The 13,785-nt window shown below is 42.7% G+C and overlaps 1 protein-coding gene across 1 annotated transcript in view; it reads left to right on the top strand.

The window, feature by feature from the left end:
* Window positions 1-13,785, top strand: part of CAMK2D (calcium/calmodulin dependent protein kinase II delta) — a gene marked incomplete at its 3' end in the record, with an annotated part of 242,535 nt that overhangs the window by 126,303 nt on the left and 102,447 nt on the right. Inside the window, exon 4 of the mRNA XM_029910700.1 lies at window positions 10,747-10,801. Within this exon, the coding sequence (XP_029766560.1) occupies window positions 10,747-10,801 (55 nt within the window). The remainder of the gene's footprint in view (window positions 1-10,746; window positions 10,802-13,785) is intronic.

Here is a 13,785-nt window from a genome sequence, read left to right as displayed (position 1 = left end):
GGAAGTATTTTGCCGACAAAGAGCGTTTACACATGCTGACATTTAGCGACAAGGCTGTGTCGACACAGCCTTGTCACTAAAAGCTGTGAGGTGTAGACAAGCCCTGGCACTGCTGCAACTTCTGCTGTGTTGTTTCGTGCTGGCTCTGCTGAGGAGACTTTCTCTTCCCAAATGCATTTGGTAGGGGGAGGAGTCATACCATGGTGATTCTAGAGAGGTGTCTCCATGGTACAATTTTGAGTCCTGGGGACGTAGAGACACACCAAATCTTTCCCTCCCTAGCAAAACCAGTTCCACTGAATCTGGATCAATCTTTGTCCATGGAACAAGGGACCTGAAATTGTTCTTAAGCGACTAAATGAAATGTATCAGGCCAAGTGAGATAGACCAGGTAGTACCCCAGAACACGGATCTTAGTGATTTCAAAATGATTTCAAAAGCCAAGTCTCTGATGAATGAGAGGAGTATTGCACTGGTTTATCTCATAGTTTCAAATCCAACAGCTTGTTACTTGCTCACTGATTGAAAGGTGATCATTTGTGGAATGATTTGAGCTTAAATTAATAGTGCAACCCTGAAAAAAATTAAAAAGAAATTGTTATTAGACAGTAGAAACCGCTGGGTTTTGGTTTTTGTAGGTTTGTTTTCCCTGGCATGGGAAATGATGAAAAAGGAGAGCATTGGTAGCTTTTTAAAAAAAAATGTATATCACACTTCCTAGATCAGGGGTGGGCAAACTTTCTGGCCCAAGGGCCACAACTGGGTCTGGAAATTGTATGGCAGGCCATGAATGCTCACGAAATTGGCCGTTGGGGTGCGGGAGGGGGTGAGGGCTCCAGCGGGCTCTGGGTTGGGGCCAGAAATGGGGAGTTCAGGGTGCTGGAGGGGGCTCTGGGCTGGGGCAGAGGGTTGGAGTGTGGGGGGGGAGGGCTCCAGTGGGGGGTGCAAGCTCTGCGGTGGGGCTGGGGATGAGGGGTTGGGGCTGTAGGAGGGTGATCCAGGCTGGGACCAAGGGGTTTGGAGGGCGGGAGGGGGATCAGGGTTGGGGCACGGGAGGAGGTCAGGAGTGCAGGCACTGGGTGATGCTTACCTCAAGCAGCTCCTGGAAGCAGCAGCATGTCCGCAGGCACTGCCCCTGCAGCTCCTGTTGACCGCAGTTCCTAGCCAATGGGAGCTGCAGGGGCGATGCTTGGGGCAGGGGCAGCATGCGGAATCCCCTGGCTGCCCCTACATGTACGAGCTGGAGGGGGGACATGCTGCTGTTTCCGGGAGCCGTGCGGAGTGGGGCAAGCCCCTGACCCCGCACCCCGGCTGGAGCGGGGCAAGCCCCGGATCCTCCTACCCGGCGGGAACTCGGACGGATTAAAACATCTGAAGGGCCGGATGTGGCCCCTGGGCCCTAGTTTGCCCACCCCTGTCCTAGATACAGGCAGGAATGTACAGTACTCCTAAAGGAAATGGCTGTGGGTTTCCAACAAACATTGTTTGCCTTCTTGGTCTTTTACAGCTCCATGTTCATTACTGATGAATGTGCGTGTGCCTTTCTAGTAATACACTAATTCAAGTTAGAGCTTTAATTTGACTGATCTGCACTGATGGCTGGTAAGCGACACACCCTAGGGTGGGCAACAGAGGGGACTCTATGGATCCTGCTTATTTTTCATCTCCATATGTAAAATAAGGCTGGAAGTATTGCAATGTAATTGCACTCCTATTAATTCCCTTCCATGCTGTATTAATAAACAGGGTGACTGGAGAAGTTTTAGAGCATCTTCTTTAGTAGGAGGGAACTCTGCAGTTTAACTCACACACTTTCATTGTCTATGGCACATGGTTTATATTTCATTCAGTCTTAACAAGTGCTGCTCCTCTCTGTGATGTGTGTGACAGACTGACAATATCCTGTAATATCCTGAATGAACTTCATTGAATTATGTTCAGTCTTAGTGAATTAGGGTTAATACCTTTGGGGTACATTGAATTAGAAATGCAAATGTTTATGTCCTATTGTGAGAGTGTATGGAACTTCTTTAGCAGGAAGACAAGATTAATGCAATCTTTGAAAGGTATTAAGACCTTCAAAGGTCTTTTTGGAACAATATATCTGACCTTGGGGTATGGGGAATGTAAATTCTCCCCTCCAAAGCCAACCTTTTGAAGATAAGTGCTGGAGAGGAGAGACCCATTGTGTACTAATTACCTGCTTCTGGAAACTCCAGATCAAAGACCCCATATCTGTATAAAAGGGTCAACTAAACATGTTCTGAGTGTGCTTGTTCTGAGCTGAAGGTGTGGTGAACTGGAAATCACAAAGGTTGGAGGGTGGAATGACTTGTCCTGCCAGAAACCATGTTAGGGTTGGTGTTATTCTGGTAAGCTTATGTAGGACATGTGTGTAGCATACTTGTGTAGGATATTTAATATTTTTACTGTTTTTTCTCTGTAATGCTTTGTACCTTAAGAATAAAGTAGGCTTGCATAGGAAGTCTATGCAGTAACGTATATCTGTAGCAATTGCATCTGTTATATCCATCTCTAAAGAGAAACTAAGCATGTATCCTTGAGAAACCTGTCTGTGCTGGGAAATACACAGTGAAGGCAAGGCAGGGAACTGTGCAACCCGGAAATACCCCAGTTGGAAGCCAGAGGGACACAAGTCTCCACTCAAGAGAAGCAACAGCTGAGGAACGTAGTGGGTGCCCTTGCTGGGTCACTGATCAGGAATACAGGCACAATTGCCCGGAACACTGACAGTGTGCATGCATTTTAGTGTTCTTGGATGTCTGAAGTCTGTTACAGTAACTGTAGCACATACTAGGTTTAAAATAAAGTCATTCATGCAAAGGTAGAGTTCAAATTTCTTTTACCTGGGGTACTAGTTCCTAATCTTAGTGATATTTGGCTAACAAGAATGGATTTTGATTAGCAGTTACCAGAAGAGAGGTCTGGCTTGGATATAGGAGACCGGTATATAGGAGATAATTAGCTACCAATTTAAAATACAAGAAGAATGTGACTCACAAAGCACCTTTTTAGTCTCACAATTTGTGAGGCAAATCAAAGTATTTTTTTCATTGTTCTTGGTATAATCAGAAGCTAAAATAAATGGATTTTTTTTCAAAGCGATTCTTTCAGATATGCACTTTATCATTGTTCTCTGTTCCACATACTGTGATCATTTTGTTTAACAGTATGACAAAAAGAAATCTAGGCACCACTTTTTAGATATGATTATTTTTCTTTATAAGGGAACTTTTAGGTGAACTAATCTACTGTCTGACTTTATTGTTCCTATCAAATTCTGGATTCCTGGAGGATGTAATCCCAGAAGGTCACTGAAAGAATAAACTCCTCATTTCAGTAACACATTTGTTTGGGGTAATTTATTAAGAAAAATATATGCCTTTGAGGTCCAAAAATAAAGACTACAAATCTGACAGTGTCCAATAGATAAGAAATCGGACACAAAGGATCGTTTTTCCCTCTAACGTCTCCTTTTCTGTTCTGATCTTCAACCGTGGTCATACCATGTCCTAACTAAATATGAGACCATAACTTCGGCCCCTCTTGGCACACTCTTTGCCCCTTTTCCCGCTCTGCGGAATTCTTCTTTGCGTGCTCCCGGGAAGCCCCTTTCTTGCAGCAGATTCCCAGTGCCTCTCCTTCCAGGGGACTCTGGAAATCTCTTCGAGGGAACCTCCTACTGCTCCTGCTTTCTCCTTTCTTACTGACAGCCCAGTTCTTTAGCGGGAAACACCTGTCTCCTCCTCAGTTGCTTCAGATAAACAAACAGGGATGGCTGGCCCCAGGTCCCTGGCTCTTAAAGAGGCAGAATATTGGGTCGCAGTAAATAACGAACAAAAATAACTATAGGCCATAAAGGTACTTTGAAAAAATCAAGCCAATGTGAGGAACTGGAAGATGCAAAATAAGCGGTCTTTATCCAAACTGTTTCCTCCTGTTTCTGTACTGTTGGTGTTTAAGTATTTTTAATATCCATTATGTTTTATAATTTACGTTACTTTCTTGACTTTGATATTTTAGTTCTTATGTTCCTGCATTGGCTATGAATGAATAGATGTGTGTTACTGGAGCATCTTCTGTGTATACCCCATTCATGGCAAGCAATGCATCTGAAGCAGGAAACACTTAGTTTGCAGAACCAGCCAAACTATCCATTTATTCTGATTTGGACCTACAGACTTGGCTTTTCTGATTCAGCAGAAGTTCTGGGCAGAGAGTAAGCCAAGAACTGTTATTCTCTTCAGTATTGTATAAGATGTTTTCTAAAGCAAAATGTTACTAAGGAAAAAGTTGTTTATTTGATTTCTCTATTTAAAAATTTCATATATGCATGGAAATATTATTCAATATATTAAGCTATCATCTGGGGAAATCTGAAAATCCTCCTCCTCATGCTTGCTTCATAAACATAGTTTCTGAATACAAAGTGGTTTTGGAGTAGCCTGAGTCTGTATTTGGTTCTGTGAACAATGTTGTCATTGTTCATTCAACCATTGATGCCAATACAGTTTATTGTAGTGAAATTAGCGTAGGAAATTGTCACATCATTTTAAGTAGTAGTAGTAATAATAATAATTAATAATTAAAAACACTTAAGAATTGTTTCACAGTTCTTCTGCAATGTGATTTAAATGGCTAACACAATTTAAAAGATTCTGCAGTTGACTAGCTGTGACATTACCCAGGGTAGGATCTGGACTGTTGAACAGTTAGTTGTGTCCCCTCAATTCTCCAACATGGGGTGCCTTCACTGGCCTGCTCTCATACAGCCTCCATCATGTAAGTTACTCCCAGCTATACTTCAAGAGTATAGCCACCCTGAATTACATTACAGAGTGACACCAGCAAATTCCCAGTCCCAGATTTCCCCCCAGAAATGTGCATCTTGTACTGCCCAGCACCTTCCTGGACAACACAAGCTCATATAAACTCTGTAATTTCATTAATAGAAAATGATATGCACAAGCCTTGTTATCTCAAATAGAGTTTTCCAAACACTTCAGTCCAAATACACACTGGTTTAGATAAACTTTACATACGATGTTGCCCCACACATATTACCAGGACAGTAATGTTCAGCAGATTATGCATTTTAAAATACCACCTCACAAGGCATACTTTGTACAAAATTTATCATAGTCTTGTAAAAAGGGTGAACATAAGGGTACAGACTGTCACAGTAGTTCATTCTTGTAGAAATCCTCTCTAAGGTATTTTGGCAGAAATTAATGAAAAATAGTATTTGGTGATCCCATGTGTATGTCTTCAAATTAATTTGAAGGAAGATAAATGGTGTTGGAAGGGTTCCTGAACAGAAAAATAATATAAAATTTTACATGCACCTCTTAACCAGTAGAGTACTGTGGATTAGTAAATAGTGAATAGCACGAAGAAAATTAGAAGTATACTCTCATTCCCAGGCTCCTCATCCCTCCACTGTCCTCTGGTCCTAACTAACCCTCTCAAGCATCTCACATTTTTCAAGATTTTACTCCTCAAGGTGATTTTATGGGAGGGTTGTCCTGCTGACCCACCATTTCCCCAGACATTCCTGAAACTAATCCTCCTGGTTGTCCTGGCTGTCTGATCTGTAGATACCTGTAAATCTGGCTGAGCTCTGGTAGGTATACTTGGTGTGCACTTCCTTCTCTTCTGCTCCCTCTACTGCTACATTCCTCCACTGCTACTGTGGAGCCCTGGAATAGATTTGAAGTCCATGATCTGCCAGTACTTTGCCTACTCACTTGTAGCCCTTCATCACTCGTGTCTGAGGCAGAAAACAGGTAGGAGGAATAGACAATATGAGAGAGACAGACTGAGAAGTCTAAGTGGGGATATTGGGAGCCAGTGGAGGGACACAGGGTTTTTTTTTAGGGGAGAGGGGACATTGTCCTACATTATATTCCTTATTTTACAGACTTAATGCCCCTCATTGTCCTTCATGCTAGGTGCTTCTCAAAAGGTATGCTCCCAGTTACCTGTGTGCTAATTAAGTCCTTTCCCCTGCTTCTCCCTCCCCTGTACAAGAGACCCTATCCATTCTATTTTTGTTTTCTTCTCTATTTCCTCCCCCGTACCAAAACCCAGTCAGAACTCCATGATGCCTCTAAACCCTTTTGCTAGTTCCCTCAGTCTGTGTACTAACTCCCTCCTGACCCCCAACAGATGAACATTCCTAGGTAACCCATCTCTGATTGATAGTATCCCAATTTAATGGGGAGCCAACAGGTGGAGGCAGAGTATGAAGGGTATATGCAGGAAATAAGGGAGTTTTCTTTCAGTGGTGAGGCAAAACAGGGCAGGCAGGACTCCAGGTACGAGTCCTAACCTGTTGTGGTTCTCCACTGATAGAAACCATATCTAATCTTCATACTACTGCCCCCACTTGGAAAACCATGAGAACAAACAGTTTTGAGGGGTGTGGTGGCCATTTTTATAAGGGTTAATCGGTCACTTGTTTAGAATGAAAGAATCCAGTATGCTGAATGCTGTAATGCAATTGGATTATTTCATATTGAAAAGGTATGACACTTTTCATAAGCCTACAGGCCTACACTATTTTAGTTTGTAAAAAGGATTATATGTGACTTCAAAGGTGCATTGAACTAGTTGGAGATTTCTTAGTTTGTCTTTTGAGGTGGGTGTTTGACACTTAATGAAACAGACAGAGGAGTAACCTGTGCAAATGTACAAGCAGTGATCGCTCTACTGCTCTCACTATCAGAGCTGGGTGAAATATGTCAGTTCCCATACACACAGGTTGCAACACTCCTTTTTGTCGGGCTCTACACATGGTTTCACATCTCTTGAAGTTCCCTTTGAACAGTCGAGTTTGTAAAACATCCTGTCAAGGAAAATGAAGCAAGTAAAAGATTATTGGAGTTTGGGATGACTCTGATTTACACATAAATATAAATGATTTGTTTAATTAAAAATTTGCGTAGGAAAAATTATCTAAATGCATAGTCATAAAATTCTTTTTAAAAACCTATAAAATATCACTTTGCACTCATTACAGACTAGAACAGTCAAGATATGCATAAGGCTGCACTGCAATTGCATGACTACATTTCTGTGACCTTTATGCATTTGCACCCCATCTACTGCCTACTCGTCACCCTTGCTAATCACAGCTAAGAATCCTGCAAGTACTTTTGCACATAAATAACTTTACTTGTGTGAAGGGTTCCAGTAAATTCAGTGGGATTCTGCATGTGTGTGTAAAGTTAATCTGTATAGGTGTTTGCAGAATCCAAACACTTTTCTGGCACAGATCACGTCTCTTTTTGTCTGCTGTGAAGCACCTAGCACAATTTTGGGTGCAGTAAAATAAATAATAGTAGAATAGAGAAAACATGACACAATAGGGTAAATATAATATATATTGAAGGATGTGCCGTATCCAAAATCCTTCCTCTTACTGTAGCAACCTTTCCTCATCCCCTAACCCCTTCCACACACACAAGGACAGCCTGTCAGCAAAATGTAATATTGATTTCTATGAAAACGGAGAGAGCACATTATACTTATATACTCTATAATGTTATCCCCCCTAATAATTATAATCAGATCATGTTATAATTCTACCATTTATCTTTCTTTTTTGTATGCTTGTCTTAGTATTATGGCTGAAGAGTCTTTGTAGGGCATGTGAACTTAGCTTTGAACCATGATGTATTTCTGAGGAACTACAGCATATCCACACCTATCTGGTTAGTTGTCAAAAGTTTGTTCTTGTTTCCTGTTGACTTACAGGAGGAGAATGCACACATACAATTATAGCTTAAGAGGATATCTGCCTTTTTGCAGGGTATAATTTTTCACTTACTTTGCCTAGTAATCACTACTTTATAAAAAAATAATTCATTTGAACCCAACATAACGTAATGGTGAGTTCCATTAAGCTCTCTATATTCTATAAGATTTCACAAGAGTCCACAACAGTTCATTTCACTCCAAACAGAGACCAATTTCTCAAGTTTCATTATGAAATCATAGCAAAATTATGAAACTCACAAACCTGTTAATGTTGCTGTGAGTTTCAGAAAAATATTGGCAGTCCCAAATGTCTACTAATGTAATTTTGTATCTAGTATTGGCAGTTTTTCATATTATTTAGGTTGCATTGTGAAAAGTTCATACAGCTCTGGGAATATAAGAAAATAGGAATTACCATACTGGATCAGATCAATGGTCCATCTAGTCCAGTATCCTGTATCTGATAATGGCTCATACCAGCTGCTTCAGAGGAAGGTTCAAGAAATCTTGCACCAGATAATTGTGGAATGACATCCACAAAGTGAAAAATTATCCATAAACCTCATTAGTTCGAATTTGGCTTATACTCTGAAGCATCTGTACCTTCCAAATTTTTATTTTGTTTGTTTGTTAATCTTTACCAGTAACACTTTTGGGTGCTCTGGTACAGTGGCGTAGGCAGGGTCTAAGTGTAGGGGGAGCAAACAGAAAAAAGGCGCTCCCCCTTGGCTCCTCCTCTGGCCACGCCCCCTTGGCTCCTCCTCTGGCCACGCCCCCCTTGGCTCCTCCCATTTCCCCGCCAGATTAACCCCGGGGCCCGGCTCGGGACTCCTGCGGGCTTCCCGGGGGTGCGGATACCCCCGTCCCCCCGCGGTCCCGGGAGAGTCTCTCCTGCCCAGCCCACTCTGCAGGTGTCCCCCGCCAGGCTGCTCCGCCCGGCCCCACCCATCCCCCCCGCCTGGGGCTCCAGGTTCCTGCGCCGCGCCAGGGCCCCCCGTCCAGACAGCGTGGCCTGTGCCCCTGCCCTGCGGGCCTGGCCCCGGGGAGCCCCTCGCCCGGAGGGGACCCCTCAGTGCAAGGCACCGGACTCCCGCCGCTCACGTTCTGTTCTGCGCCGCCACCTGTCCTCGGCCGATCCTGGCCCCGGCTCCGGGCGGGGAGCGCTTGGCCTCCGAGCCCTGAGCCACCGCAGGAGATGGCTGCGCCTGCGGCGATGTTGGGGCCGCGTGGGGCGCGATGGCCGAGGAGCTGGCCCCCTCTTATAAAAAGGAGCAGGCGCCGCTTTTGGGAAAAGGGGTGAGGGGAAGCGGCTGCTTCCCCTGCACCCCGCTAGCTACGATGCTGCTCTGGTATCCATAGAGAGAGCTAATCCTTTTTTGAATCCAACAAAGCTCTTGTTCTGAATCATAACTGATGGCAATGAGTTCTGAAGATCAACTGTGCTACTCTCTATTGCAAATATCATTTGGGATACTTCAGGTTCAGTGTCTTCTGGGTGCCAGTGCTCAGCCTGTGAAAAGCTGCTGTATGTAGCACTATGTCTGCACTGCAATAAAAAAAACCATGGCACTGAGTCTTTGAGCCCAGGTCAGCTGAGACCCAACCCCCTTGCGGGGTCTCAAAGCCTAGGCTTCATCCCAAGTTCAAAGGTTTACACTGCAATTGTATAGCCTCTCAGCCCATGAGCCGAAGTCCGCTAACCTGGGCCAGCTGTGGCCATGCCATAGGTCTTTTATTGCAGTGAGATGTACCCACCAATTTTGCAGAGTCTTCAGTGGTGGTGGTGATCTCTGTAGTCTCTTCACTTTTCTGTTTAGAAAGGCAGAGAGAAAATGAGTTCACACCAAACCATACCCTTTTCATTCAGAAGACTGCTCCATTAGTATCTCAAGAGCAAAAACATGTATACTGAACAAAAGAGTGGATTTGGAAAGGAAAATGTGTTGTATTTCTATTTGGTAGGACTTGACTCAGTGTGTTGTAGAGTGCAATTACTTATTTCTTAAATCAGATGATTTGTTTGGACATTTTAAATGAGGGTTGGACTGAAACTGCTGGCAGTTAATTTACCTAGACTTTGAGAAACTGACAAGAACAACACAATAAATTATCTGCATAGGCAACAATTTTGTTTTTAACATTGGCTACTTTCTACTTACATAAAGCCAGTGTCTTGTAATATTAACTGAAGTGTGTGGGTTTGGGGTTTTTTTTTTTTATTTTATTCATCTCTCTTATATATAGTCAAATGCTTTTGATTTATTCACAATGAAGCCTGCAAAAGATAATGCTTTCTTGTTTCTCTGCTGGTTATAATCCCCTGGCATATATTTGTGTCTGCTTATTGAACATTTTAGTTGTTAAAACAATGCTTAGAGTAGTTTGTTCTGCTGAAATCTAGCATTAGTTGACACTTAACTATTTTTATATTGCATTCCTGGTTAATGGTTTTGAGAAAATAACCTTTATTACTAATATCGTTTATCTAACATAGTTGAAGTTCAGCAGTTGGGAACCTTTGTACACTCTTATTTCAAAGACTGGTGGTCAGAGAGTCTTTGTCAAGGGAAAGGAATTAGTTGGTTGGCATTAATATTAATGTAATATATTTTCAGATGGTGTTTGCAGAAATTCTATCACACACTAAGGGCAGAGGCAAAGTGCTGCTCATGCCTGCTGCTGTATGTTTGTTGTGGGGAGGGAGGATAGGAAGTGATCACAAAGTGCTTCTTTTGCATAACACGGCACCCCTAGAAATAAGTACAGAGTGAATCATATGGACAGTTTTGTTTCTTATCTCATCAAGAAGAAAAGGCCTAAGCAAAAAAGAACAACTTGAGAAAGGGTTGGGGAGAGAGGGTGGAAGAACAACACAACACCAACTAACCAACAAACCTGTGGTAGAGTGCAAAAACAGTCATGAGAGATAAATCTGTTTCTCTTTTTTTCTTCTTCTTTTAATAGTGCGGCTTCATGACAGCATATCAGAAGAAGGATTCCATTACTTAGTCTTTGATTTGTAAGTATATGCCTTGTGTATGCTTGTATAACAAAAACACACCGGGGACCTGATGTTCAAAATTGTTAGGAGCAAAAATAAGCTCATAAAATGATGTGCATGCACATGGCCAGGATGATGCATAACTGATCAGTTGTGTGTACACATCTGACTTGTATATGTCACTGTGATAACAGCATGTGCAGAGCTTTGCATATCCAAATGTTGAAAACCCTCCTCAATGTATTTTAAACATCAGCTTAAACTAACACCAAACTGCTATATGTTTTGAAGTTATTAATCACAGTTGTGATTTTTCCCGCCATAGCTGTAGCTGCTTAAAATTCTGTTCATTTTAAATTTGACTTTTAGCAAGTTTAATAAAGGATTTTCTTCTTGAAATTTAGTAAAGGATTTTCTCATTATCTCAGAGCAAACTAGCCCATCCTGTGATTACTATTTGTGAATTTTACAATTACTATTAGTGTATAATATGTAATATATTAGTCATATAACAAAATGTTATCAGTTCTGTACCCTGAATACTCTATTATAGATGGGACTGGTAGTGTTACCTGTCATTAAGGTTGCCCGACACTTCATGTTAAAAGATCCTGTTTTCAGTTGCTGATAACTTTGCCAAACGTGAACCATTCAGGCTGAAATTTTCTATGCTGGGAGTCTACCTCAAGATGAATTTTGAGGGAGAATTTTAGCCAAAACAGTTCAGATGTTTCTGAGAGTGAAACTAGGGGAAAATATGTTGTGGTGTTCATGTTTAAAAAAATTCTGGCAACCTTTTATTTTTGTTTGAGAAATTCTAGTTCCTCCATGCTTTGAAGCAGATGCTTGAAATTTTGAAGGAATTTTGAAGGAGATAGGGATGTGCCATCCCTGTGGCAATCCATGAAAATTTGGCCAAGGTATTCGTTTTTGAAAAATTTCAGTTTGCACATGCTCAATAGAGACTTGCTGGAGCTTTTTAACTAATTTCCCTGAATCCATGCATGCTGGATATGCTCCAGCCAGGGCTGCTGCTGGCCAGTCTGGGACCATGCACCAGAACTGAGAGCAGTGAGACTCTCTCGCCTGTATTTTCCCTGCTGAACCCAGGCAGTGTGGAGGAGGAAGCTGCTGCCTGACTCAAATGTAGAGGGGACAAGAACTGGACTTGAGGGTGGGTCTGGAGATCCTGGGACTTAGTCTGGCCAGGGGGAGGGAAACTGGGACCTGTCGTTGAGAATGGTTGGAACTGAGCCTGGATGGGCAAGGAGAGTAGGACAAGTTGTTGGGGGAAGTACACTGAGGTTGGATGAGGAGCCCAGGGATGGATACTGGAGTGGAAGTCAGTAGGGATGAGATCCATGGGGACAGGCATTGGAGGCAGGTGGGAGAGCGACAGATCAGATGAGGATCTGGGAAGTGGGATGGGAACTGAGAATGGCTGGGCAAGAAAACTGGAAGTGAGGGAGATTGGAACCAGAACAGGGAGTTCAGATGGGTGAGAATAGGACTTGCTCAGCAAGGCGACTGGGGCTGGGATGACAAACCTCAGCAGTGGAGACTAGGACTAGTTAAGTTAGGAGAGTGGCACTGGGTGAGGAGCCAGGAGTGGGGAAGAAACAGGACTCGGACAGGAACTGGTTGGAGGGGACAGAATAGAAGGGACCAATCTTGAGGGGAATGGGTAGAAGAATCATGCCCACTAGAGCACATACCCCACCAGAATCTGGAATGGAACCCAAGATGCCTGAGTCTCGCCATTCCTCTGCTGTCAGCAAATGTCTGTGAAACCCACTGGCAAAGTGCATGTCTCATCCCCCTCTAGTGCTGATCCACATAAAGGATGACAGCCTACTACTGCTATCGGTTACTCTGTTAGCTTGAATGGCACAGGTCTGTGCAACAGAAGCTACTGATGTCCATATGCTATATGATGGAATTTCTGTATTTTCAGTTTGTGTTTTTAAAACCTAGGAAATTACACCCAAAAAACCTGTGTTAAAAGAATGTTATTTAGATTGCAAAGTCAAGCACTCAAATTTAGGAAATGCCAAAATTAAGGTTGCCTGTGGAGCTCTACCTAATTCAGCCACCTTGTGTGTGTACATTATGTGATGTAGTGCTTAATTACATGATCATGTACTATTTTTTTCCACAAGATCACTGCCTCATTCAGTGCACACGATGGACATGCTCTGGAGACAAATCAGTGTTGTTCAGTGAATGAGGCTGTGTTCTTTGAGACCCCCAGCTTCATTTGTTGCAGAAATTGGAAAGTTTGTAATGAGTGAGGCAGGGATTGTAGGAAGAGAGAGAATGGTCTCATGGTTAAAGCAGTTCAGTGCTGCCCTGGAGAACTGCATTCTGTCTCTGCGTCTGCAGAGAATTCCTATGTGATGCTACACAAATCTGTTCAAGCAAACTTTTCATAGACGGACACTAATTCCTCTTTTTCTGGTTGCCTGACTTGAGACTGAAAGTCTGATTTGCAGAAGTGCTGAGCACTCACTGCTGCAACTGAAGTCAATGGGAGCTGTGCTTTGAACATATGAAGTAGTATTATAGCGCTATGTACTTTGAAAAAGAATGACTTCTTTGTTTCGGTCTTCACCGAGAAGTCTGAAGGAATGCCTAACATAGTGAATGCTAATGGGAAAGGGGTAGGTTTAACAGATAAAATAAAAAAAGAACAAGTTAAAAATCACTTAGAAAAGTTAGATGCCTGCAAGTCACCAGTGCCTGATGAAATGCATCCTAGAATACTCAAGGAGCTAATAGAGGAGGTATCTGAGCCTCTAGCTGTTATCTTTGGAAAATCATGGGAGACGGGAGAGATTCCAGAAGACTGGAAAAGGGCAAATATAGTGCCCATCTATAAAAAGGGAAATAAAAACAATCCAGGAAACTACAGACCAGTTAGTTTAACTTTTGTGCCAGGGAAGATAATGGAGCAAGTAATTAAGGAAATCATCTGCAAACACATGGAAGGTGGTAAGGTGATA

This window comes from Terrapene carolina, unplaced genomic scaffold, assembly GCF_002925995.2.
Source record: "Terrapene carolina triunguis isolate 2854851 unplaced genomic scaffold, T_m_triunguis-2.0 Scaffold66, whole genome shotgun sequence".
NCBI lineage: Eukaryota > Metazoa > Chordata > Testudines > Emydidae > Terrapene > Terrapene triunguis.
This window is presented reverse-complemented; position numbering and strand designations above follow the sequence as displayed.